Here is a 24,451-nt window from a genome sequence, read left to right as displayed (position 1 = left end):
TAATGTGAGGTCATTTAACCCTTATGGGAGGTCTGAAAAATCATAATAGAGCCATGCAGGAGTTAGGACAAACCAGCCACAGAGCCCAGCGAGGTTTTGTGCAAGATTGACAAAGTGCACTATTATCATGCTGAGACAGGGTCAAAAATGTAAATAGTATGAGACCAGCAGAGAGAAGCTTTCCTCCTGCTGGGATGATTATTTCTGGAACAGGTGCTGCTCCGAAATCCCCATGCAATGGCTACAAGCTCCCCATGTTACTCCTGCAGGATTTCAGGCCAGGAGAATTAGAAGTGAATTGCAGCCAGGGTGAGTGTCAGCACCTCTCAATCCAGCATATTCATTGACATAATGGCTGCTGGGTCAGGGCAGCTCTTCCTGCAACTTCTTTGTCCAGCCCTTGAAATGAGAGCTAGCCTTTAATTGCCACTGAAAATAACTGTGTGTGGCTTGTTTGGGACATGTAGCAGCCTGTGAGTGAATGGAAGCTCTTAGAGGTGTGCTGCGGCCGCTGGTGTCCTCCTTTCTTGGGCAGCGTTGGGCGAGGTCCGGGTGAACTCTTGCAGCCAGCCTCGCTCCATCAGCAGGAGCAGAATTCGTGGCTGGTCCCAGCCAGTGAAACAGGGTCTGGAGGTGGGGGGCACTTTGCTTTCAGGCAAGGCCCACCCCACAGGAAAGCTGCGATGACCTACGGGACCAATCAAAGTAGCGGGGGGCCATAAACCTGTAGTTGGGGACCCCCGTTTGCAAGGTGCGTTAAACCTTGGCCAAGGCACACGGCAGGGCTGTGGCAGAGGTGCCCGGTGTCCGCAGGGCAGCAGAGCTTGGGGGCGAGCAGAGCAGGGCACCAAGGGGTGCAGGGTGAGGGCAGCAAGTGCAGGAGGGGATTCGCAGAGCCTTGCCGCATGCCGCGGACCTGCCAAACCATCCAGGTGGTGTTCGTCCTGTCCCCGGTGCCACACGGGACCCTCGAGGGACCCCACGTGGGCATGCTCCCCCTGCGGAGCCCTGCGAGCGGCCTGGGGCTGGAAGCCGCGCTGCACTGGCCCTGCCGTGCGGGTGGGAGCAGATCAGATCCTGTCTCTGCCTTCATGGGGACCTCTGCACCATGCCATGTTGTGAGGGAAAGGCGCATCAGTGCACAGCGGTGGGAGACTTTCCCAGCTTCGCGATAGCGCTGGGTGGGTGAGGCTGGCGCTGCGGTGTGCGTGGGGAGATCGGAGGCCGCAGTCAGACCGGGAGCAGTCCAGACCCCTGAAGCTGTGTATGGGCAATGAGAAGAGCTGAAGGCTTTAACCAACCAGCTTGATTTTGGCAATATTAAGCACATCTGAAGTTTCCATATGGCATATGCACACTATAAGTGCAAAAGTCAGGAGAGAAACCTTGGTCACCTTTTTTGGGTGAAAACCTGGCTGTGTTTCCCGGAATGCCAGTGAGTTCTGGCTCTCTAATCCCAGCCTTCCCAGGATGATTCCCCAGGTGCTTGTTGAGAAACACCTTCTGCCAAGGAGTCGGCAGGACCGGAAGCTCCAGATAGCTTCTCATCTGGAAAGGCAATCAGATGAAATGCCAAGCCCAGGGGGCAAAATTTTGGTCCTGTTGCCAGTCTTGCTTATTACATATCTGGGTTCTGCAGCCTGGTAGACTTTCATCATATAATTTATTTGCTTCTCAACATCCCTGCAGTTATTAAAAGCATCATACTCAGAACTGCCACCCAAGGTTTCTCTAATTAGTACATCTGCCTTTCGGGGCAATTTTGGATTGTTCGTTTTATGGCTTGACCTCAGGCAGCAAATGGCCAGAATTTGATTTGGGTTCATGCTACCCAGGGGAGCTGCCTGGGGTCTGTAGGACAAAGAAGTTCACAGGGAGAGAGGATCTGATGCTGCAGGGATGGGCTCTGTACCAACGCCAGCCAAATGCCATGCTCGTGCCAAGGGGGAGCAGTCTCCAGAGGCCCTTGCCTGCAAGCTGCCAACCAATGCCAGCCCACCTTGTGAGGCTCTGCCACGGGCAGATTTTCCTTGTGTGGAGGAAAAGAACAATCCAGAGTCCAAAGCCATAGAAAATCTCCTTTGGGAAGGCTCGCAGCAGCCCTGTACTGCCCCGTTCGGCCTTTGCCTGTACATGAGGTTCAGTGCTGCTCCCCAGATCACTGGGATCCTCTGGTGTGCTGGGATTAAGTAGCTGAATGCAAGGAGGGCTCCTTGGCTTGGGTTGTCTTCCCCATCTTTGGTCCCCCAGCTCCTTCCAAAGCATGGCTGAGATGGAGAAGTAGTGCAACGCAAGTAGTCCCATCGGCCAGAGCACAAAGGCAGGGCAGACCTGAGGCAAGGAGCAAGCCCTCCCCTGCCTGCCTGCTGAGCCCCTGCAAGTGCAAGAACCCAAATGGAGAGGCAGGTAGGCCAGGCAGGAGCCTCGAGTCTCATTTTTTTGACTTTTTATTCAAGATTGGGAAAATACATTTAAATCGTAGGTTTTCTAATGGGCTGCTCTACCATACAAGGCTACCATTTGGCATCCCTCATCTGAACCCAGCCTTCAGCTTTATCTCTCCACTGAGCTCGGAATATGGCTTCTCCCAGGACTGGCCCACATTGAGTCTTTCTAGTTTGTCCTAGAATGATTTTGTTCTATGCTGAAAATCAGAGCGGCAAGCACTGACCTCATCAGCGGCAATTAATCCTAAAGCTACAGTAGGACCTCACAAGGAAAGGTCTCGCTGTCATGCTATAAATCCCTCAGGTCCAGGTAAAATTGTAACTTCCTTTCTGTGCCTTTCTAGGACTCGGCTGTGCTTGGGTTTGGGCCACAAGTTCCAGTTCCGGCTCCAGCAGAGACATGGCTTGTGCTGGCGCAGTACAGTTTGTTTGATCTTGTTTCAAACTGGGGTAAAAATGCATTGCTATAAGTCACATCTCCACTAGTGGTTTGCGTGGGTGACTAGACACTCACGGTAGGCAAATTTTTCTAAGACTTGCATCAAATTACTTGCTGTACGGTCATGGCTCCAAATCCCATGAGAGCCCAGGGTGGCATCTGTCCAAGCGCAGGACTGCCCAGACAGGCCTCTTGCTGGAACAGGCACAGAGGTTGTGCGAGGCAAAGTTCAGGCACACCGATGTGCAGCCAGCAGTGCTTTGGTCTCCCGCTTTCTATTCAGCTGCCTCAGATACGAGCTATGGCAACAGGTCCTCCCTGAATATCAGTGATGAGTGCTGATGCTGCTCAAATCAGCATCAGAGGTTTGCAGGTAAATCGTATTCTCCGTTCCCAAGAAGCCTACCTGGCCGTCAGTGCCTGGTATCTGGGTGCCGTGTAGTATTTATGGGAAAATACAGCAGTGTCAGCTTAGAAGAGAGGCTGATCCTCAGATCTTGAAGTAAAACAAGATTGAGTGATTTAGAAAAGCTAAAGTGGCAGTTTGTTTTGTAATAGGTATGTGCTTCTTGCAGCAGGCATCTTCTATGGGGAAGGAAAATCCCCAAGCCCCTGAGGGCCAGCAGCCCCTATGTGCTAACTGCCACCCAAGGCGATCTTGGTGCATCTCTTTAAATGTTGCAAAACTACCTGATATTTTTCCACTCCATGGGACAACTGGTACCTTGCAATGAACTTTCTGTTAATCCCCCACCAACCTCCTGCCCTGGGAAGGGAGTCCCACCCCTACAGAGGCAGACTGAAAGCAAACTCATCCACTGGGTTTGCTGTGTAGGAAGGCTTGTGGATTACCAGGTGCTGAGCAATTTAGAAAGGATCTAATAAATTCATACGAGGTTTGGTTAGATTTGTTGTCTGAGAGGGAGATGCACTGATATGATATGAGTTTAGGTTTCATTTAAGATGGAAAGATTTTTCAACTTAGATGTTGGATTATGGCCTAGCCAGGAAAAGAGCAATTTGAGCAGGTACAGCATGTCAGAATTAAGTGGGCCTTTATTTGGTATCAAATATGAAAGATAGGTACCAGCTAGAAGTAGAGAGCTTGCCGACTACCAGAGGGTGGAGTAGATGGGTGTCTGTTTTTCTCTCTCCTAGTCTTCAGAGCCATGAGGAGTCTATCTCCACCATGCTGGCCGAGTTTCAGGGTTCCTCCAAGATGCCATGCACCTGCTCACATACTGTAGCTCTGATGGGGAAAGACAAGAAGGAGCCCAGGAGCCCTGCAGCCTTTGCTCCTTTGACAGAGGCGTCAGCAGGACAAGGACTGCAGTGCATTAGTGCTGGCAGGTGAGGACACCTGGCTGGGATTACCTCCGTCCCTGCTAGGTCACAGATTCATCCAGAGCTGGATGCGGCTGCCGTGTGGATGGAGAGGGGCTGGGCACTGAGGGTGCTGGGCCCGAGGCCCCCCATGAAGCTTTTCCCACGGCGTTTCTCCCTGTGGGCACCAAAGTGGTGTGCGGCACCAAAGGGGAGCCAGAGAGCCACTGACCGACTCATGGTGTCAAACAAAGATGGCATCCTGCAGCAGCTCCCCTGAACTGTGCTTGCACCATAAGATAGTCTGAAAGCTCACGTTTTTCCTTTTGCCAGCCCAGAACTATCATTTTTACAGGAGGCTTCAGCACTGCCGGCTTTGCTGTAGCGCGGACAGGCAGTGGTGGGCTCCCGTGTTTTGCAGGGGGGGCTCTTTTCCCTTTGATGGCTGTGTGTTAGCATGACAAAGCTGGAGCCCTTGGGGAGGGAGCTGGGCCAACACTGGGCTTGTTTGGTAGAGATTTTCAAAGGAAAATCCCTCCCTGCCTGTAAATAGCTGAGAACAAGAGCTCTGGGTACCAGGTGCTTCTCCCACATGAAGCTGCTCAGAACCGTGCTGTGCTACCTGCACAGCACCAGCCAGCAAGACGATAGCTCGGTGACTCATGCAGGCCCTTTGGCAGGGGTTTCCAGTTTTCTCAGTGGAAATGAGATTCAGTTCCCACAGTTGATGTACCAAGCCCCTGCCCAGCCTCGCTACTTTTCCCCTCCCTCCATGTTTGCCTTTTTATTTGAATGCTTCAGGAGCGGAAGGTGGCTCCAAACCAGGCCTGGGATCTAAGCACGGGAATTCCAACTCCAGGGACAATTTTAGAGTCAAATCAAGATTGCAGAGCCAACTCCTTCTTCCTTTTCTCTGTAAATAATCAGATTCAACAGCTGCCTTCTCAGTGTATTGTGGGAAAGTCAGCTCCTGCCAAAATGCTGAGATGGAGAAAGGCAGGATGACCGCTGCTGTGTGCCAGTTCTGGCCATCCCTAAACATCCCCTGTACCAGGGTGTCATGACTGGTTGAGTAAGGACGGGTACAGAACAGAAGTGAAAAACAATTAAAATTTGCAGTGGGCTTGGATGATTCCAATATGACCAGCCTGAGCACTAACCTGTCATGAACTGTGGTCCTGCCAAGCGCAGGACTCAGTTAAAAAATACAAGACAGGTCCCTGGCAGTTATGGGACTGTCTTAAAATTGCTCATTTTTGGGGGTGTGTGAGGGAGTTATTTTCATTCCTGTATCTTCATTCCTGAACGTACTGTGAAAATGTACTCACCGGTGGATGCTGGGGTAAGAAGGCAAAGTTTACTTGGACTCAGTCTGAAATCCCTTTTAAAGAAGACACAGTTTTCTTCTATGAAACCTTCCCCTGACTCCTTCCCTGTACATCTTTGTAGCTGAATGTCATAGGAAGCCTGGGCAGGGTAGCATATTTGTCTGGAAATGGAAAGCATCCTTGCTACATCTCCATCCAAGTCCCTCACTCCATAGATTAAACTGGCATTTCCATTCCCCACTGTGGATTTCTTCTAGCTGGGTTTGGATTGACAGGTGTCAGCTAAATGCATGCCCTGAAAGTCAGCTCCAAAATGGGAGCACGGACAAGCTCTGGTAGGACAAGCCGAGCAAACAAGCACATTTCCATTGTGGAGGTGGAGGGCTTTGCCTCAGCTGTCCAGATGCTGTAGGTCTTTTGCCCTCACAGCCACCCAGCAATGCATTTGCCAAGCGCTCAGAGCCTTCTGTGAGAAAAAGTGAAGCTAAGAGGAGCTGGCTGAGACTGTGGGTCATGTTTGTTTATTTAATCTGAAGGTGGTTGCCCTGAAGACTCTTAGTTGGGTCAGTTGTTTGCAACCCAAACTTGTCACTGTGTAAAAACTGGTAGAACTAGATAAAGACAACAGGAATTGTCCTACAGCCCCGTGGGCTACAACAGGTAATAACAACCTGGCCTGGCTCTGTTAAAAAGACATGCAAGCATTGGGTCGTATTGTTCAGTGGTACTGGGACCCAGCAGGGCCAGCCAGCTTCCCAGACACCCTGCAGATATTGGTGTTCACCTAACTGGAAAACAGCTGCTGGGAAGGGTCAGCGAAGGGTTCATCTCTCTAGCTCACTTCAGAGAACTGAATTCTTTTTTTACTTTTCCTCATTATTGATATGACAATAGCACTACAGAGTGACTTTTCATGGCCACTGTTGTGCTATGTGTTGTACAAACAGCAAAAGGGCTGTCCTGCCAGACTCAGGCTTGCAGCCCAAGGAAGTTCTGGTTCAGTTTTTTGTTCTGGCTTCTCGAAAAAGGATCTAGGAGGCAGGAGCCTCACTAGGTAGCACCGTCTGGTCTGGATATCAAAGGTTTATAAAAACGTATATGGCAAAAGCCATGTTTTTCCTGGAAAAGCACCTGAAGCAGCCACATCTCCCTTTGGAGAACAGCTCACTTTAACCTGCTTCAGGCTGCTTCCACTTACTGCGTGTTAATTGTTGAAGTATTTTAATAACACTTGGTCAAGCACAGCTGAAATTCCTGGCACATCACGGGACAACTGGGAAGGATATTTGACAGCTGTCAGTGGCAAAAGCCATGTATCCCAAGGGATAAGAGCCCTTGCTTTGAGGTTACTTGCTTGTTACATGGAAAAGAAGCCAGACTGGGAACAGGGAGTGCGAAATGACTTATCCAAGGTCACACTGCAAATCGGTGGCGGAGGGTGGAATAGGACCATCAGGGTAGCATGTCACAGGGCTGCACTGCGCCTCGGGCTGCTCCTCCAGATGCAGACCCAGCTGGCTTCTGGTGCAGCAGCGGCATCTGAGGGCAAGCACTGGAGACCTGGTGAGTGATGCTGTCCTCGGTCATCGAGCTGCTGATCTATTGCTGATGAAATGCAGCTAATCACAGCTTGCCCATGGATGTTTAAAGAGGATTTAACAATCCAAACACAAATGCAACCCTGTTACCTTAGAGAGGGTGTAGCTGTGAGCAGAATTTGGCCCTCTCTTTTAAACTTTGCAGTTTGTCTTGACTGCTTCATGCTTTATTTTTAGAGCATCATAAAGAGCTTTTGTTCCAAGGTATATTTAACAGGGGAGTGGAAGGGAAGTGGGAGGGTTTTGTGCACAGAGAATGTATCTCTTGGTCTCCTTCTTCTAACCCACCCCCTCACCAGATACTCTTGGAGGGTGGGGTATAAATGTTAAAAAAAAAAAAAAATTAAAAATACTGAAATCATAGTCAAAGAGATTGTCTAGGCATCCAGGCCTGGAGACCTCTCAGGCGCCATGAAGCACACACTATCAGAAGAACACCATGGTGCCCAAGAGGATGGCAAGGGCCACATGAGGGTGGTCCCGGCCGGCAGGAACTGGCGGGCGCCTGTTCCTGCCTCCCCCTGGGCACCGACCCCTTGCCCGGTGCCATCCTCCTCCACCAGCAGTGGGGTAACCCTGGCTGGGGGGTGGCTGTGGGGGTCCCTCTGTGGAAATGATGGTGGTAAAGTATCACTTGGCCTCAGAAAGGTACCCGAGAGCAAAGCTCAGCCAGCGTTGCCACACAGACAGATGTGTGGTGCTGACACAAAGGGGACGTTTTTGGTGTGAGCCATTTTAACGAGGCGCCGTAACTCCTAGAGGCTGGGAGAGCGCCTTGGTGTTGCGGGTAGGCGCATAGCTAATTGCATAAGAAATAAGACTGCGTGCGAGAATGAGCACGCATGTGCCTAGCTGGCAGTTTCCCTGTCTGCCATTGCAGTAAGCTCCTTGCAGGAAAAGGATGAGGTTCTGGGTCAGTGGCAGCAAAGGAAAGGAGAAACTTAACACTTAAAAACAGAGGCAGGAAAACCAAGAGAGACAGTTGCAGCTGTCCTTTTGGAGCCCCGGTGAATTCGTTCAAAGGAGAATCTGTGCTACTGTCCCTTCTGCCAGTCCATCCCAGCTTCCCAAGGAACCTTGTGGCTTCTCCAGCAGACTCCAGCGACAGAGATGCCGGACAGGGCACGTAGCCTCACTGCCAACTGGCAGGCAGGCCCCGGAGCCCAGTAAGCCCAGACTACTCCTGCTTGCCCCTGCTTCCATCTGAGCTGTGGCAAGAGAGCTGCAAGTGCAGCAGGGGTGGGCTTACAGCCCCCAAGGCAGGAGCAGGGCTCCCCGGCTCTTTCATCAGCTGGTTACAGGGCTTAGCTTCAGGATCCTGCAGGTGTCTGGTGATTTCATTCTCCTCCTATCCCCTGTCGCAGAGCAGCAGACAGCATCATCCATGCTGTTATGCAAAAAGCAGAGTCTGAATGCCTGAACATTTCCATCTGGACGTGGATTTGACCTAGTCATGGTGGTGCTGAGGCCCACAGGGCACCTTTCACTAAGGCAAGGCATGTCAGCTTTGTCAGACACATTTCTCCCTTTCTTCTTTGACACAGTTTTTTTCTCAGGGAGGTCAGAATCCCATGCCCTGCCATCCCCCTGCCTGGTCTGGCTCAGCTCACTTTTCCCCTCCTTCACTTTTGTTGCTGGAATCTGGTAAATCTCTCTAAAAGGCTTGAAGAAACTTGGAGGTCCCCTAAGGGGATGTTGCTCCTCTTTGTACTACCCAGAGCCAGTGGAATACCCTCTGGCTGGATCCAAGTAAAGGACAAGTACTCAGGACTACAGCTCCAATTGTCATGAACTTGCCAAGGTTTTTGATTCTGCCTTTGATTGGCTTTGATTCTGATGGTCAGCCCTCATTCAGCTGGTTTTTGGGTATCGCACTACCCCCTGGTGAAGGCTTTGGCAGCCAGTGCTCTCTACACCTTTGGCTTTCGTTCCCAGAAAGTGGGTCCTGGCCACTCCCTGGCTGCCCGGGTGGCGCAGCGGGGCCAGGGCCCACAGCGAGCCCCAGCAGCACCAGAGTCCGTCTGGCTGCGCTCGGAGCCCGTGTAAGGCCAGGAGCCATATAGGTGTGCTTGAAGGGTGTTGTACCCAAATTATTATGCTCTCTCCACGTCTGCCTGTGCAGACATGCCTTACGCCTGCCTGAGCGGGCTGGGAAGGCCATTTGCCACCAAGCTGGGGGAGCTGAAGACTTACAAGCTTTCTCCACTCATGTATTCATCTGCTGGTGCTGGGCACCAACTGGGACAGATTCAGTGAGACAGAGTGATGGGGGATGAGAATGAGTGGTGGAAGCCTTTCTTTTTCCCTTTGTTTTAAGGCTTGTATCAACTTGTCTTGTAAAATCCTCTCTTGCCTTCCAAATCGAGTCAACGTGAGTCACCCGCTGGGCCCATCCTTTGCCTCCTCATTGCAACACGGATGACAGAAACTGTCCAACAGGAGTGCTTGAATCCATGATGAGTTTTGTTCTATTGCATAAATCTTTTCACCCTTTACAGGTGAGTTGCTCCAGAGTTATTGCCTGGGTGGTATTCCCGCAGACAGTTCCCAAACAGTGTGTGTCTGGGCTCCTCACTGCGATGTTCCTGTCCGAGCCGTGAAGGCAGGACAGCATGTGCAGGTGGTACGGAGAAGGGTTCTCCCACAGACCTGCTCCATATGTATCCACTGCAATGGAAAAGATCTCCTGAGTCAGTGGCTTCCCTGCATGTCTTGGCATCTAACAGTCTGTTTTTTTTAAATTATTTTTTAGGGGAAAAAAACACAAACCTCCACAGACTTCCTGGAGTGAGCTGCTAAGAGAAGGTGAGAAAAGCAAAGAGAAGTTTAGTCTGTAGGTACAATTACCATTTAGGAATGAGAGGAAACAAAGAGGCTTTTCTTCTTCCTTAATTTATTCCTGTATATATATGTATGCATTTTTGTCTGTATATTTATATATAAAGAAACAGCAAAGGACAAATCAGCCCCCAGATTCCTAAAAATGACAGGTCTTTGGCATTGCAGCACATGGAACACGTCCACCAAACTGAAACTAATTATCACAGAGATGAATAACCGAATCCACTCCTTTCTTTATCACATCTTCTTTCCCTCGGGGGCTTTTCCCTCCTTCCCCGCCCTCCTCCAGCCTCGCAGGCCGGCACGCAGAGGGTTACGGGCTGCACCTGTCTAGGTGTACCTGTCCCACGGCACCTGTGCCCACAGCCAATCCGCGCCGCGCCGCCAGCCTACCTGTCAGCAAAATACCTGCACGCGAAACCTCGACATAAATCAAACACTGCGCTTCACAGGCAATGTCTGTATTTAGCAGGTACTAGCAGAGAGAAGTCATCCGAATTTACCGTCTACAAAGATTTGGAAACGTGGGGAAATATGTCTAACGAACTCGAGTAAGTAGAGGTTGTTTTATTTACCCGGTTCCCCTGTGTGTAGGCTGAGTGCTTTTTCTCAGGCTTGGTTAAGGACTCTAGGTCTGAATGAATTGGACTCCTTGGGTTAATCTGTCTGTCCAGCTGTTTGCAAATGGAAGTAAAAAAATGGACATGAACTTTTTTCAGGCTTTCTGTTCCTTGCTAACCTGTTGCTGCTCTTAAGAGAAATTGCTTCAGATTGTTGTTATTCAAGAGAGTTTTTTAAAATCATGATCCTGTTTTTTTTTTTTTTTCCTCCCGGACTAAAACTTGACACATTAGGTTTCTGTCTAGAGGCACCTCTGTTCTGCCTCAGTCCAACAAAATCTAACATATGCTACAGTGATCCTATGTTGTTGTTTTTTGTAGAAAGTACCTTCCAAAGTATTTAGCAGTTTTGGATGAGTTTCTAGCATGTTTTTTTGTTGTTGTTGTTTTGTTTTTTTTAGGGGGAAGTAAGGGCATAAGAGAGGGGAGCACATTAAAGTAAATAGATTCACATTATTCTATCAAGTAATAGATAGAACTGTTACAAACTGTAACTGTATTCATTTATTTTGATTTTTTTAAATTTATTTTTTATTTTTATTTTTTGAAATCAAGGAAAAGCATTTAACATTTTGCTGATCCTGTATAACTCTTCCCTCTTATCTTGGGACCTCCCAAATATTTTGGACTTTGGATACCGATGGTTATGCATTTGCCTAGCATGTCTTGCACCTCTGGAATAAAAGTGAAGGAATGTCGTAATAGCATGACATGATGTGCTAAAGGCTGGTGGTATATTGAACTATGATATAGAAAATTAGTAAATGCTGCTGTCAATCTAGTCTTAGAAAGCTATCTAGATATGTTGCCTCGTATGAAATGTATCAAGAAATGTCTTAATAATAAAATTTATTAAAAATATACGCACAGATATGGGTATATCTGGGTACAGATACAGTGCTCCAGAAGGTTTATTTTGAAAGAAAAGCACGTACCTGTACATGTTTACAAGCCTGACGGAGGTGTTGTGACAGCTAATCTCTTAATAACTGAGAGCCCTGAAAAGGTGCAGCACTGATTATTGTTTTATGTAAATACTGGGATCCGTATGCTTGGATCGATTAAGAATCAGTGACTTAAATTTTCACCTTTGAACTCTTTGGGTAATTTATAGTTGGTGTTTTTAAAACTTAGAGTCAGGCCATGTGGTTTACTCTCAAAATGCTAAAGAGCATTTCTGTGTGTACACAGAGCATTGCAGAATTAGATTGATGTATTACTAATTACGGACTGGGGCATTATGTTACCTGATGAATTACATGGTTGCTTGACTCTTCTCTTTCTAACGGACTGTTAACCCCTGTGCCTTTCACATGAGAAAGGGGGAACTGATGGGAGTAGCATCCCTTTTGTGATTCAGATCTCAGCGCCAGAGACTGATAAAGATACAGAGGTTGCTATCTGCTTGCAGTCCTTAGCACAGATCTGCATGGAACTTTGGTTACCTCCATAGGTAAAAGGCTCTGCAGTGTTATTCGAGATTGAGCCCTCAGACACATTCACAGATCTCTCTGAAAATGCTGCTTTAGTTCGCTAGTCCACAGCTGGGGAAAATTTGTCTGGGAGTGCAGACAGGTGGGCCCTGCAGACCGCGTGTGCTGGTGCTGCACTGTGGGGCAGGTACCTGAGAGCTCTACCAGAAAAAAATCATGAGCACAAAGGTTCTGGAGGGCCTCACCGCAAAGCAGGGCTGACCGGAGAGCAGTGGCAGGAGAGAAGGGAGCGGGGAGCCTTGCAGTACCAAAAGCCCAGCCACCAGGTTTGGGCAGCTTTTGGGTGCTGTGCCTCGGTGGACAGGAAGCGTCGGGGGGGAAGACGAGCACTGTGAAGAGCTGCTGCAGCCCCGCACCTGTGCCATGGGGCTGGTGCAGTCGTACACCTCTGGCCAATACCTGGGCCAAAGTCATACAGGGGCAGCTTTGTGGACACCAGTGGACGGAAAGGGCTCTGGGGACAGTTTCAGAGGATCTGGTAAGGGCAGCAGTGCCTGTCTGTCCGTCTCACAGAAATGAGGCTGTTTTATGCAGCCCCCACAACAAGCTGAGCTGTGCATGTGCCCAGATGTAGCCAACTGTCAGGTACCTGCGGTATCCCTGTGGACTGGTGCTGTCACCCAAAATTACAGGGAGAACCACCTCTCATCTTTCCCTTTGCAACTTTAATTTCACAGAAAGGACTGGGAAGAGACTAGCATGGCATGAGAGAATGAGATGTTTTGCCTATTATAAAATATTCTAACTGATAATTTCCATAGTCTTCTATATTGAACTTATGTCTAATGCTACAGTGCGTGGGCTTGAAGGAGTTAACCAGGAGTTACTCCCAGTTGTGGTTTTGTGGTCGAAACCATGATCGCCAGAAGCAAATTTTTGTCATGCATAAGGTGTGTTATTAAAACTTGAGTTATGCTCCTGGTGAATGAAAAGTTAAAGCCCTTTTATAAAATCCTGGCAGTAAAGCACACAAGGAATAACCGTGCTGAAGCAATGTACACTTTCAAGGGAGATGTGTTTTTTTCTTTCTTTTTTTTTTTTAATTATGTAAAGAGAGAGAGAGATTTGTAAATTAAAGAAACAACAACCAAATAGCTGCTATGCAATTCAAAACAAAGAAGTAAAAGCCCTCTGAATAAACTCTAGACTCAAAGCAGAGATAAATCAACATTTACATAGTATCTCTGCTTTGATGCTTTGGGTCACATTTTCAATTGATTGGTACACCAGTATAATTCCAATGAAATTTGTAGAACAAAGACAGTTACAGTGATGGGGATCTGCTCCCACTTGTCCAGTCTGGCGTTTGAGTTGTTGATCAGCGCAAAGTGTTTATCCGGAAATGCACTTACACGGACCTTGCACCTGCAAGCGCTTCAGTTCAGCTGAGTGGCAGAGACCGCTCCCGATCTGTGCCTTGGATCCTCGTGTAGTGTGTTCAAGGATGGCGAAGGTAACAGCCGAAAAGTCCATTAACCAGGAACTGAGTTAACATCTGATTATGTTCTGGCTGAAACTCTGTTGCTAATACCCAAGTTTCAAAGGCTCAGAAGATAAGAAAATGTGATGGCTTGTTTGTTGTTATTCCTCTAGGTGTTATGTTTTTCTGGCTGGTGGCTGTGGTTATGGGTGAAAGTAGCAGGGTGTTAGACACTGTGAAACATCTGATCCCAAAGTGGTCCTTGTCCCTGAAGTGTTCATAACCAGAAGTGTTCAGAGGAAAGGGGCAAGGGTCATTTACCAAGATACTTGGCTCCCAGGTGCCAGCCACCTGCTGTATTAAGTTTTTGTTTCTTCTCTTTATTTTGTCTTTGCCAAGCATCCGAGCTGTGATGCTTGCTCTCAAGAAATGCATTGTTTAATGGGCTTATACCTAGAATGGAATGAATCATCCTTGTTTGGCAAAAACATTGTTCAAAACACAGCATGGAGTTTTTTGATTAAATAGCAAAGTGAAAGGCTTGCCTGGCCTTGGGGACATATGTTCAGAGGATACTCTTGCGGCCAGGCACATTACAGGAGATCTTGCCAGCTGAGTGAGAACTGGCCAGCCTGAAAAGTCCCTCCAGGATGGGAAGAAAGGGAAAAGCAAACGGGGAGAGCCGACCCGGGCTGCCTCTCGCCAGGCCTGCATGCAGATAGACCACAATGCAGCTGAAGAAGGTTCGTCTGCTGCCAGACATCAGGCAAGGTGGGCAGGGGAGTGAGGTGCATCAGGTGAGGCTTGTGGCAGCTCTCCTGCCCTGACACACGCTTCCTGTATCCTCTTGGGCAACTCACTGGAGAACTCATCTCACCCACCTTCAGCCAGCTGCAGTCCAGGTGCCAAGTTTGTTAGCTGACTGTGTTTGCAGTCAGCAGGAAGAGACCAGCACACCCCAGCCTAAAATGGGTGGACTGAACTGTCCTGTTGGCTCTCAGAACACGTAGGAGGCCTGAGATTCAACAAGTAACTCTAAAATAACAAATTTTAGGTGAGCTTAATATTAGTCTCTGCTCTTACTGCATTCTGGAGTGCTGAGCATCAGACAGGAAAATGTAACTCCAGGAGACAGCCCCATTATTTAGTGTGTAACTGCAGGATTCTCTGACAGGATGTGATGAGGGAAGTACAGAAGCTTGAGTAAAACTGGGCTCTGTTCTCTGTCAGGGACCCTAGGCCCTGCTACAGTACAAATAACCCCTAATTGTTTACTACATTAAAACCTGATTACCTGAAGAGCAGGAGAAAACAAACTTTGTCTCAAAAGATTGCATATTACTTTATTGCTACCATTGGGCTTTTTCATCCAAGTCTTGTAAAGCTGTGATTTATATTTATTTGTTATTTCTTAAAAGTTACATCTCTTGTAGTGAGGTGCACAGATGAGAATTAAAAAGTAAAATAGCCAGTAGCTAGGTTTTTGGATGTGGAAGCTCTGGGAGGAAATCCGTAAGCACTGAAAACAAAAGCAATAACTGGAAGCACCCAATTCTCCAAGTTATGAAGACTTCTTGTCATGTGTAAACCTTCTCATGGCGTTGGAAGGGCTGGGAGCTTCAATACAGTGTGTGCGTGTGCGCTAGGTGTTGGTGGAGGGGAAGGTTTGTGTTCATGAATACACGTACACACAAGGTGTCTCCTTATCTGTCTACAGGGAAAATAAGAGTAGAACTTTAGAGCAGTGTTTCAGACATGCCAGGTGACAGCAGACGTTCACTCGGAGGCCCTTGTTCAGGGCCTGTTTGTTGTGTTCTCCCTTTGAAGGCAGATCACCCTGAAACTCGGGCGCCTCAAAACTGAAGCATCTGACATCACAAAGCAGCTTCTGAAAAAAAGTAGTTGCAATTCCTGAACTGCAAACTAATTCTGTGCTGTAATTTGTTATGTTAGGCAGGAAAGGCACTAAAACACGAATCATTTGTGAAATATGATTGTGTGGGTGGATAGCTCAAGGACGATGTTATCAGGTAAAACAATACCAGCTGGTGTCCCCCCAGCATCATTCAACGCTGAATCGTCGGTGGAGCCCTTCAGGCTAGCAAGGCAGGAACCAGTCCAGTGCTTGCAAGGCTTATAGCAAGTGCTTGCTATAGCAGAGATTCAGGTCTAGTTCTGTTCCTTCACCTTCACCGAGCATCCTTGGACAAGTCATTGTAATGTCAATTCCCGTTCGTCTGTTTCTCCTCCCGTGATAATAAATAGCTCCAAAAGCATGGAGTTAGGCTGGTGAAAAATGGAAGAACTCTGAGCTTGGATCTAGGGTTTATGGTTTGTTCCCTGCAAGTCACTTGGGCACACCGGCCCCTGGAAGGTTTGTCTGTGGGCTCAGTCTGCAAACCGTTCCAAGTGGCTTCGGCTCCACAGGCAAGCTGGGGAGGGGGCTGCGTCCTGGAGCCGGGCAGGGCTCTCAGCCCCCGGTGTCTGCCCACGGGACACGGCGCCTTCCCTCTGTTCCGCTGTCTGTGGGTGAAACAGAGCTGAGGGGTGGCTAGGAGACATCTGGCTGTGGTGCCAGGCTCAGTGCTGCACTGCCCCAAGGCTGATCGTGCAGGTGAAATGCCCCTGAAGAAATCCAGTGGCACAGGGCGCATTTTCACCCAGTTGCCAGTGAAAACACTTCAGGCCTGTAGGCAGGGGAGGTCAGGGCCCTGAGATTTGAGGTCTCCTAGGCCTTTCACACCTGTGAATCGACACTGTATTGTACTTGGCATCTAGGCGACATTTTTCATTGTTAGTCTGTGTGTTTTTCTGTTTTTCTTTCCTGGCTCTGTCTCTCTCTGGATTTTTGCCCGACTGTGACAGTACACATGCAGGTAGCTGTATGGCCACATTGTCTTTAGATATGCTTCTATTAAACTTGTGAAGATAGAGTAAAAATCAGAATATAGCTCAGAAGTTTGGATTTAGAAACTAGGCTGTTCTATGGGATGTTGTCTTCCTTTGCAAGGGGGCCTGATTTACAGGCTAACATCTCTGCCCTGAGAAAGCAGGCATGCTAAATGCTGCTGCTTTTGTCCTGCTCTCCCAGGTGTAGCAGGAATCTACTGATGAGAGACTCTTGGGGAGCATCAGGGTTATCTCATTAGGGAGGCGAGTGCAATGCACAAAACCAGGGCTAATAATAGCCCCTGTGTGCATGGCCTGGGATATCTCTGAAGTCCTGTGGGCCAGGGTCTCTGTTCTGCGACTTGGAATTCCTGCTGCTGGTTGCCATGGATTCCCTGTTCCTTTGACAACTTGATGTTTCCCTGTAGCCATCAGCATCTGGCATGGCCAATATTTAGGTTGCAACCTAATCAGTTATGGGGAGAGAACAAAGACAAGCAACACAAAGCTTAAAGGCCAGCAAAACCACCCACTGAAACCCAACAAAAGGCAAAAGGAATACAAGTGTTTCTTTCCTGCTTGGCTGATCTCCCCACCTGGACCCTTTGGGCATATTCTCCTGTTTCAGCATAACCCTGAGTGTTTATTCATAATCAGGAGGCCACTGTTATGGTAGACTTGACAGATAAATTGGGGAAACATGGATTGGGTGGGATGGAGCGGGGAAAGGGGGCTGGTATCACCTTGTGTCAAATTCTAAACTGTTTGGAAACAAATAGACTGCTCCCTTCCCAAAATCATGCCCTGCTTTGCACATGACCCCGAGGCCCCAGTGGGGTGAGTCTGTGCACACAAGAAGGGAGGCCGCTGGGCCCATGTGTTTGTGTTTCACCAGCCGATCCGTGCTTTGTCTGCGCTGCTGCACCAAGGCAACTGCCTGTCAAAGGAACATTTGTTTTGCCAAACAGAGCAGACAGTTTGCAGTGGACAAACATGGTGTAACCACATGGAAGAAGCATCACAGGGAGTGATGAAAATAAAGTTCACACGTGTTTAGATCTGGATTTGGATCCAGATCTTTCCTGTATCTCTACTTCACAGAGATTGCTAATGCTGAGTTGTAGGTAGGGTGTAGAAGCAAACCGACATGATGGTATGCTGTAGCTACATGAACTGAAGTGCATCTGAATGTCAAAAAGGTGCCTCTAAACATGTCATCATATTTGCTGATCTCCTCACATCACCCTCTTTCTTCAGGTACTGGCTAACCCTGTTGACCCTTTGGAATAGGGTCAGAGCAGTCTGCTCTGGAAAAGTAAGGTGGGATGGAGTCTGTGTTGGGTCTCATCTGCAGAACTGTCCCAGCTGCAGGGTTCTATCTGAGACAATAGTTGGCTCTACACAAATTAATTTCAGTGACTATTAGGTATCATATGAACTCATATGAAGGAAACAAAACGGAATAAATGGGATGCCTGTAATGTCAGCTTGGTCCAGGTCCCCAGCTGGGTGAATCAGTGCAAGCTCACTGGGACCGATGCAGTTGCCAGAGCATGGCAGGAGCCACTGTGTTGGCTGGGCTGTTGGCCCCGTGGCTTTCAGGGACTTTTCCAGTCCCTTCTTTCTGCTGGAGTTTGCTGCTTCTGTAATGGGAGTAGCATAAGGCAACACGTGCCCACATTTTAGGTCTCCTCCAGTTTAGTGCATGTATTGGGACTTTAGGAAAGTGCCTTTACTTTAATAGGTTTTGGGTAGGGTGGGTTTTCTGTTGTGCCACCTCTGCTACAGGGACAGTTTCTCTTAGCAAAGGTGTGAGGTGGGCAGGGATTGAGGTATCAATGTCTGCAAGCATCATAGCCAGGGCTACCCAGCAAAGCCAGAAGTCACATGTGGAAATAAGATGTAGGTTCCTAGGGCACCTTTCAAACTTGTATTCTTCGTAAACTGGACACAGCTGCGAGTGGTTGTGATCTCAAGCTCCCCCACCCATCTTCCTCTGCCTCCAAAGTGTAGACCGGGTGATAAAATCCTAAAGCAGTAGCAGCTCATGGTTATGGTGGTTGTGCTACGCCAGATGGACAAAGCAGGTAGGCAGAATGGAGTTGCAGAACAAGGAGTGCCTTGGTTGAGAGCTTAGGTGAGGGAGAAGAAAGCTCCAAATCATTTTTCCTGGTAATATCTGTGCTTTTTTAAGCTCCTGAATGCTTTGTTGCTACATCCTACCACGGTGTGTTTATCTATGTTGATTACAAGCGATAGGAGTGGAGTCTCACCCTGAGAGCAAGCTCTGTTGCTGCCTATTCTTCCTTGAGAAGATCGGATTGAGAATGGGTGAGGATTCCTGTCCAGACAGGACTGAACAGCCCATCGCCAAGTCGACAGCAGTGAAATCTGAGTCATGCCGATTGCTCGCCTTGGAGACAGCAGCGGCACTGAAGGGGAGGGAGGGCTGCGTGAGAAATGCTAAAGACAACGAAACTCGCAAAACACCTGGTGAAGTTTCATGCATGAGGTGAAACTGGTGCTAGCGCATCATCACAGCGCGTGAGGGAGAAGAGGAGCGAGCTCAGCATCTCCGTTATTCCGGGGCGCGATGGGAGCTGGCAGAGGACAGAACTGCCACTGGGAAGCTGCTGCTCTCTCTGCCAGCCTGAGCCCAGGCCCCTGCCTCCAGTGAGCGTTGAAACCAGTGGGAATGGGGTGCCCCGGACCATTGGCAGAGCCCTCACTGGCTTCTGCTGCATGGCTTGTATGTGGAGGGACTCTGTGTGGAAGCAGCATATAGCTTAATAAAATAGTGACAAGGGCAGCAGTCAGCTGTTGGCAGCCTCATCTGTGCTGCGGTAGGAGACACTGTGTACCACGGCAGGGCTGCCACGGTGCTTGGCCAAGGAGCGCTCTCGAGCACCACCAAAACTGCCCCTGCCTGGCTTTTATGGGTATGCCTACGGGAGACATTGGTGCATGTACAGGAGCCAGGCTGCCTTAGCTGGGCTGTCAGGGAGGATGGACGAGCGTCCGTCATGTCTGCACCCCTCCAGTTTCCAGCCCCAGAGCATCTGCCGAGCACCTGGCTCTTCACCCTGTCGGCTCACACTAAATGGGCTGTCAGTGTCTATCCTGGTTGGCAATAATTGGGAGTTTCAGAGATGCCAAATTCCTTTCAAGAGAAATTATTGTTCTCCAAGTGATTCACTTAAAATTCAAGCCCAGGCCTCATTACAAACGTATGGAGAGTAAGGTAATGGAAACATCTTATTCCTTATAAAAATGACATTGAAGTGCAGTACTCATTACCTGAATTCCTGTGCGTTTTCTTTGCCTTCCCATAGAAAATGTAGTAATAGAAAATGTTCTGCTCTTGGCAACTTTGAAGATTTAAAGGCATCTTACTTCTTATTTTTCTAAGCCTCTTCCACTAACAAAAAACCAGTTTGCCATTCCTGAAAGTTTACATTTGATGAAGAAGTAATTTCTGACTGCAAAGCTTGTGTATTTTCTTATGGCGAGTGCAATGAGCTGTGGTGGTGACACCGTGTACACATGGCTGATGGACGTGACAGGAGTACAGCCCTGATTCAGCCTCTCCTGAGTGGGGTGGACCTGCAGCACGGAGCACCCAGGGGATGTGCAAAAGCACTTCTGTGCTGCCTGCTAGTAGGATTTGCTGGAGGAAAGGGAAAGATGACCAATATTTAGGTAATTATGTACCTGGCAGTTTATTAACATAAGATGGAGAGACCCAGAGAAAGTGCCAGAAGAGAGAAGAGGCAGGACGTTTTTTTGTATGTTGCTTCTCAGCACACATAGTCCCATGAGCATCACCTCTGTCATGTATTTTTAGTGGAAGAGAGGGTGTTGTGATTTGCCTGTCTACTTCCCTCAAAGTGAAATCATTTACTAATGATTGAAAAAAACAAAACAAACAAAAAAACTTAGGATGCAGCTAAATTTTAAATCCATAAACAGCAAAGAGAAATGAGTTTTGGTTTCTTCTGGGTAGGTCAAGTTCTCTGAATGCTGACTGATATTTTGTGGTCTGCACTGGCCTTTAGCTCAAAGTTCACAGAATAATTTTACAAAGTTTCCTGATCACATTGCATCCAGGTTACTGACCAACATCCCACCCTGACAGCACGTGCTCTGGCTGGCCAGCACATGTGTGTACGGGGGGAGCAGTCGCAGATGTTGACGTGGTGTTTTGCGTCCTTGGGGCAGGAGGAGGGATGCAGAAGTACATCTGCCTCTGCGCAGCCCCGCCAGAGACACTCTGGCCTATTTTTGTAGATAGCTACAGGCAGGATTAGGAACCCCAAAGAGGCTGGGAGTTAAGCACCAGGAAAGCAGCCCTTCTCCATTCCAGCAGTGCCTCTGGAAAGCCCTTCATGTGTTCAGCTTGGTGGCATGGAAATTTCTGTGGAAAATTAGTATTCTTCATCCCTTGCTTCCTCTGTCTGGCTTAGTTTTAGGTCTGTGCGCCTGATGAAGAATGACACCATGAACTTCCAGAAGTTCTCCTACACCAATGAAGATGAAGCCTGGAAAACCTACCTGGAGAACCCCCTGACTGCAGCCACCAAGGCGATGATGAGGGTGAATGGAGATGATGACAGCGTGGCTGCCCTGAGCCTCCTCTATGACTACTACATGGTATGTTCCTATTGGGGCTGGGTGTCTTGGGGTAGTCTGTCCCAGAGGACAAGTGTGAAGGTAAAACATGCTGAGCCACCTTAGGAGAGTACCCACCTCTTGAACTCTCTTTGTTGTTCATACAGTGATCCCTGAATAACGCCCACAGGCATAGAGTGCCACTATTATCCCCAGTGCACAGATGGAAAACTGAGGCATGAAAGAGCCTCGTACTGTAGAACGAAACCAGAACAGGGTGGAAAACTGAAACTGGGTGTCTGGTGTCTCAGGCTGGTGTTCTTTTTACATAACAGCTTTCTTGTAAGAAACAGGGATGCTTTGAGAGACACAAAGTTAAAACAGCAATGTGCTTTCCAGACCCTTGCAGCTTTATTTTTTCCATTGCTGCTGCAGGATGGGGCTTAGTGAAACGTGGGTAGGATTTAGACCTAATTGAAACCAATAAGACTGATGTTCCTATTCAGCTGGGTGCTTTTGAAAGTCATTCCCAGAACAAGATGGTGTGGCTTGCCTAAGGTTACCTTGGGAGTCCGTGGCAGAACCAGCAGGAGAGCCCAGGTCTCCCGTGTCCTCGCCCAGTGTTTATTATTCACACAGTGTTTTATCTATGAGACTTCACTTGCCACACAGACAAGGCTAATTTTGCCTCTGCTTTCCATGAATAAAATCTAACAATAAACAAACTCTTTGTTCTGCCTTGTTCTAGGTCCCAAAGGAGAAGAGGATTCTTCCGTCTGGTATGATGGGACGCAATGAACTAGGAAAGAGGTTAGCTTCACTTTTGCTCTCTATAGCAGTCTAATTCTCCTGCAGCTGCTTGCATGCATGATGGGTCTCTTAGCTTGCATAAAATAAACATCAAAGCATGGTGTTATTACCAACAACAGTGGAGGTTATTAACCCTGAGACATATATTAAAATTCTTTAGGCCAAATCCCAAGCAGGTATAAATTGAGCTACACCCATTTACACAACTGAGGATCTGTCTAGCTGCGTTCAGAGTAGTTGCACTGATTTGCAGTAGCTAAAGAATTTATTTAAAGAATTTATTTCCTATTTTGTTCCAGTTGGAAAGGGGAAAGGGATTAAGCATTGGCAGTGAGAAGGGAATGACAAAGTTCTCTTCTGTTCACTGGGCTGATTAGGGTTTCTGTTGTAATTGCTTCTAGTCTCCCAGGATTCTCCTCCAGTGACTCCCATTTGTCCTTTGAGGTTTTCAGATAATTAACTATGAAATTAATAGCTCATTTGCCACTATGAGTTCAGTTCCTCTTCCTGGATGCTGTATACTTTGGCAACCTTTTCTGGTTGTCTGTTTTTAACTATTTGACAGAATAAGCCTCTTACATGATACTTCATTTCTTCTTCATAAGTAGGCTGAGTTAAGCTGTTTTCTCCTCTCTGAAAGGCCACTGCATTCTGAACAGTATTTATAGCAGTGGAACTTTTTTTATTAACTACATAGATTTCACCATATACCTGAAGGTGAAGGTTCTCAAAGCAGAGTGGGTGGGAGCTACTCAATCAGCTTTATTTCCCTTAGGGAAAGCTCATGCTGCCAAGAGGTGTGAGGGTTGATAATGTGGGGATTGGTTTGTTTTCTGAGCATGGTAACAGGGGCAATAAACCACCTCTTCCCACCTGAGCGAGGGCTGCAGTGCCAGCAGGGTCACAAAGTCACTGCTGCAGAAGGGACCAGTTCTTGGGATGCTGCACCAAGGGATGGTTTGTGTGTGTGACAGGAATGCATTTTGTCCATGTCTTTATCACCTGATAGCTCCTATACTTGGTCTCTTCTGCTTTGAAGCTTGAGCCATACATCTCATTTCTAATATTGCAACCTTTCACTCATCTCGTGATCTCTGGGAGTTTTGTCTCCTAAGTTCCTGGAGTTGCGTGAACTAATGCAAGTCAGCTTTCTTAAAATGAAATAAAATAAATTCCTTGTCAATGAGCCCTGAAAAGACCACATAGCAGTTATCTTCTGTATCTTCCCTGCTGCTCTGAGTGTTTAATAGCCTAAATAAAGAAATGATGGATGTAGGCCCTGGATCTGCAGCTCCTAACAATGTCTAAACCATATTCTCTGATTCTGTGTGATCATCCCTTATCTGCTGAGCACTTCTAGCTCTTGTTGATTGCACTGAGAGGTGTGTGAGTGAGTGGAGATTACCTACGGGCCTGTCAGATCTCCTGTATCAAGTGGGAGATGTATGCTGCTGACTCAAGGTCAGCTGGCAGCTAGACTGTGCAGTTTGCTTCCCAGCAGTGCATCAAGGCATTTGCATCTTGCTGTGACAACTTACTGGGGTTGTCCACCCTCTTCCCTGGTTTGAGATGGGATCCTTTCTCCACCAGGCACTGCCACGGAATGGAGTACGACCCAGAGATCGCATCCTTTGATGGCTCAGCCCATCTCATGAAGCTCTTGTCTGAAAACACTTCTATGACCCAAGAATATTGTGAGCCGCAGAAGAAGAATGGCTTAAATCTTGAAGGCATCCCTACTCCTCACAAACCAGCCATGCTTCCACCAGGCATTAGCAAGCTGGATGCCACACCAGACACCTACATGGTCCCTCCAGGGGATGTATACGACAACAGCTCATTGAACTCCCTCTTCGAGACCATCCCTGTGGCCCCAACACAGCAGAGGTGGCAGCCAGACAGCACTTTCAAAGAGGATCCCCAGGAGGTCAGAGCTGTTGGTTGCATGCTGTCAGTGCAGCCCAGGGGGTACTGCATGACGCTGTCTCTAATTTGGGGTTTGTTCATGCTGGAGTCAGTGGGAGCTTTGCTTTTGCATTACAAGCTTGATGCCATTTGCATTGAATTATTGGGGGGTTTACATTGATTTTAGAAGTAAGATAAGATTTTGAAATGAGGCTCTATGTTTTATCAGAGGCCTCTGTTGTAATGACTGGAGAAGGTGAATCGACAAAGCAATGAAAGATTCTGGTTTTGACTTTTGTTTTTTTTTTTCCACTTTTCTACAGTCACTACTCTTCAGTGATATCCTCAAACCCCAGCCAGAGCCACCTTGCTCTGAGAGTTATGCTACGGACAGTGTTAAGAGGTAACTGCCAGTCCTTGATCTGTGGGTTTCCAGGGCACTTGGCTGTGTACCTTTCCTGGGGAAAGACTGCAGCCCTTTCCTCACCCCAGAACCAGCCTTGGCAGGGGCCATAGCAAACTTAGAGATGTCACAGTTTTGCAGGTGTGTCCCTGGTGTCTTAGAAGCAAGTGGCTCTTCCATGACTTTTTAGACACAGAACAGTTTATGAATTTTAGTGTGTGAAATTTGAAGCAGGGATTAGGATTTGAAATGTTTTGTTGAAAAGGGATCAAACCCAGTCTTAAGTTCAAGTTACTAGATTGATTTGTGCCAGCTCATGCTTTTAGT

At 47.9% G+C, this 24,451-nt stretch overlaps 1 protein-coding gene across 3 annotated transcripts in view; it reads left to right on the top strand.

Annotated features, from left to right (window-relative positions):
* GRHL3 (grainyhead like transcription factor 3) overlaps positions 1-24,451 on the top strand; it is a 39,192-nt gene that overhangs the window by 115 nt on the left and 14,626 nt on the right. The window contains exons 1-5 of one of the 3 annotated variants that reach the window (XM_040535157.1): positions 10,334-10,527; positions 20,862-21,048; positions 21,755-21,816; positions 23,407-23,743; positions 24,045-24,124. In XM_040535157.1, the coding sequence (XP_040391091.1) occupies positions 10,511-10,527; positions 20,862-21,048; positions 21,755-21,816; positions 23,407-23,743; positions 24,045-24,124 (683 nt within the window). In that variant the 5' untranslated portion in view covers positions 10,334-10,510. Of the gene's footprint in view, positions 1-10,333; positions 10,528-18,435; positions 18,486-20,861; positions 21,049-21,754; positions 21,817-23,406; positions 23,744-24,044; positions 24,125-24,451 lie in introns of those variants that run through there. The other 2 variants (XM_040535158.1, XM_040535159.1) reach the window with 2 other exon arrangements.

The sequence above is a fragment of the Cygnus olor genome, chromosome 23, assembly GCF_009769625.2.
Source record: "Cygnus olor isolate bCygOlo1 chromosome 23, bCygOlo1.pri.v2, whole genome shotgun sequence".
NCBI lineage: Eukaryota > Metazoa > Chordata > Aves > Anseriformes > Anatidae > Cygnus > Cygnus olor.
The sequence above is the reverse complement of the archived record's forward strand: the minus strand, read 5'-3'. Positions and strand labels throughout refer to the sequence as shown.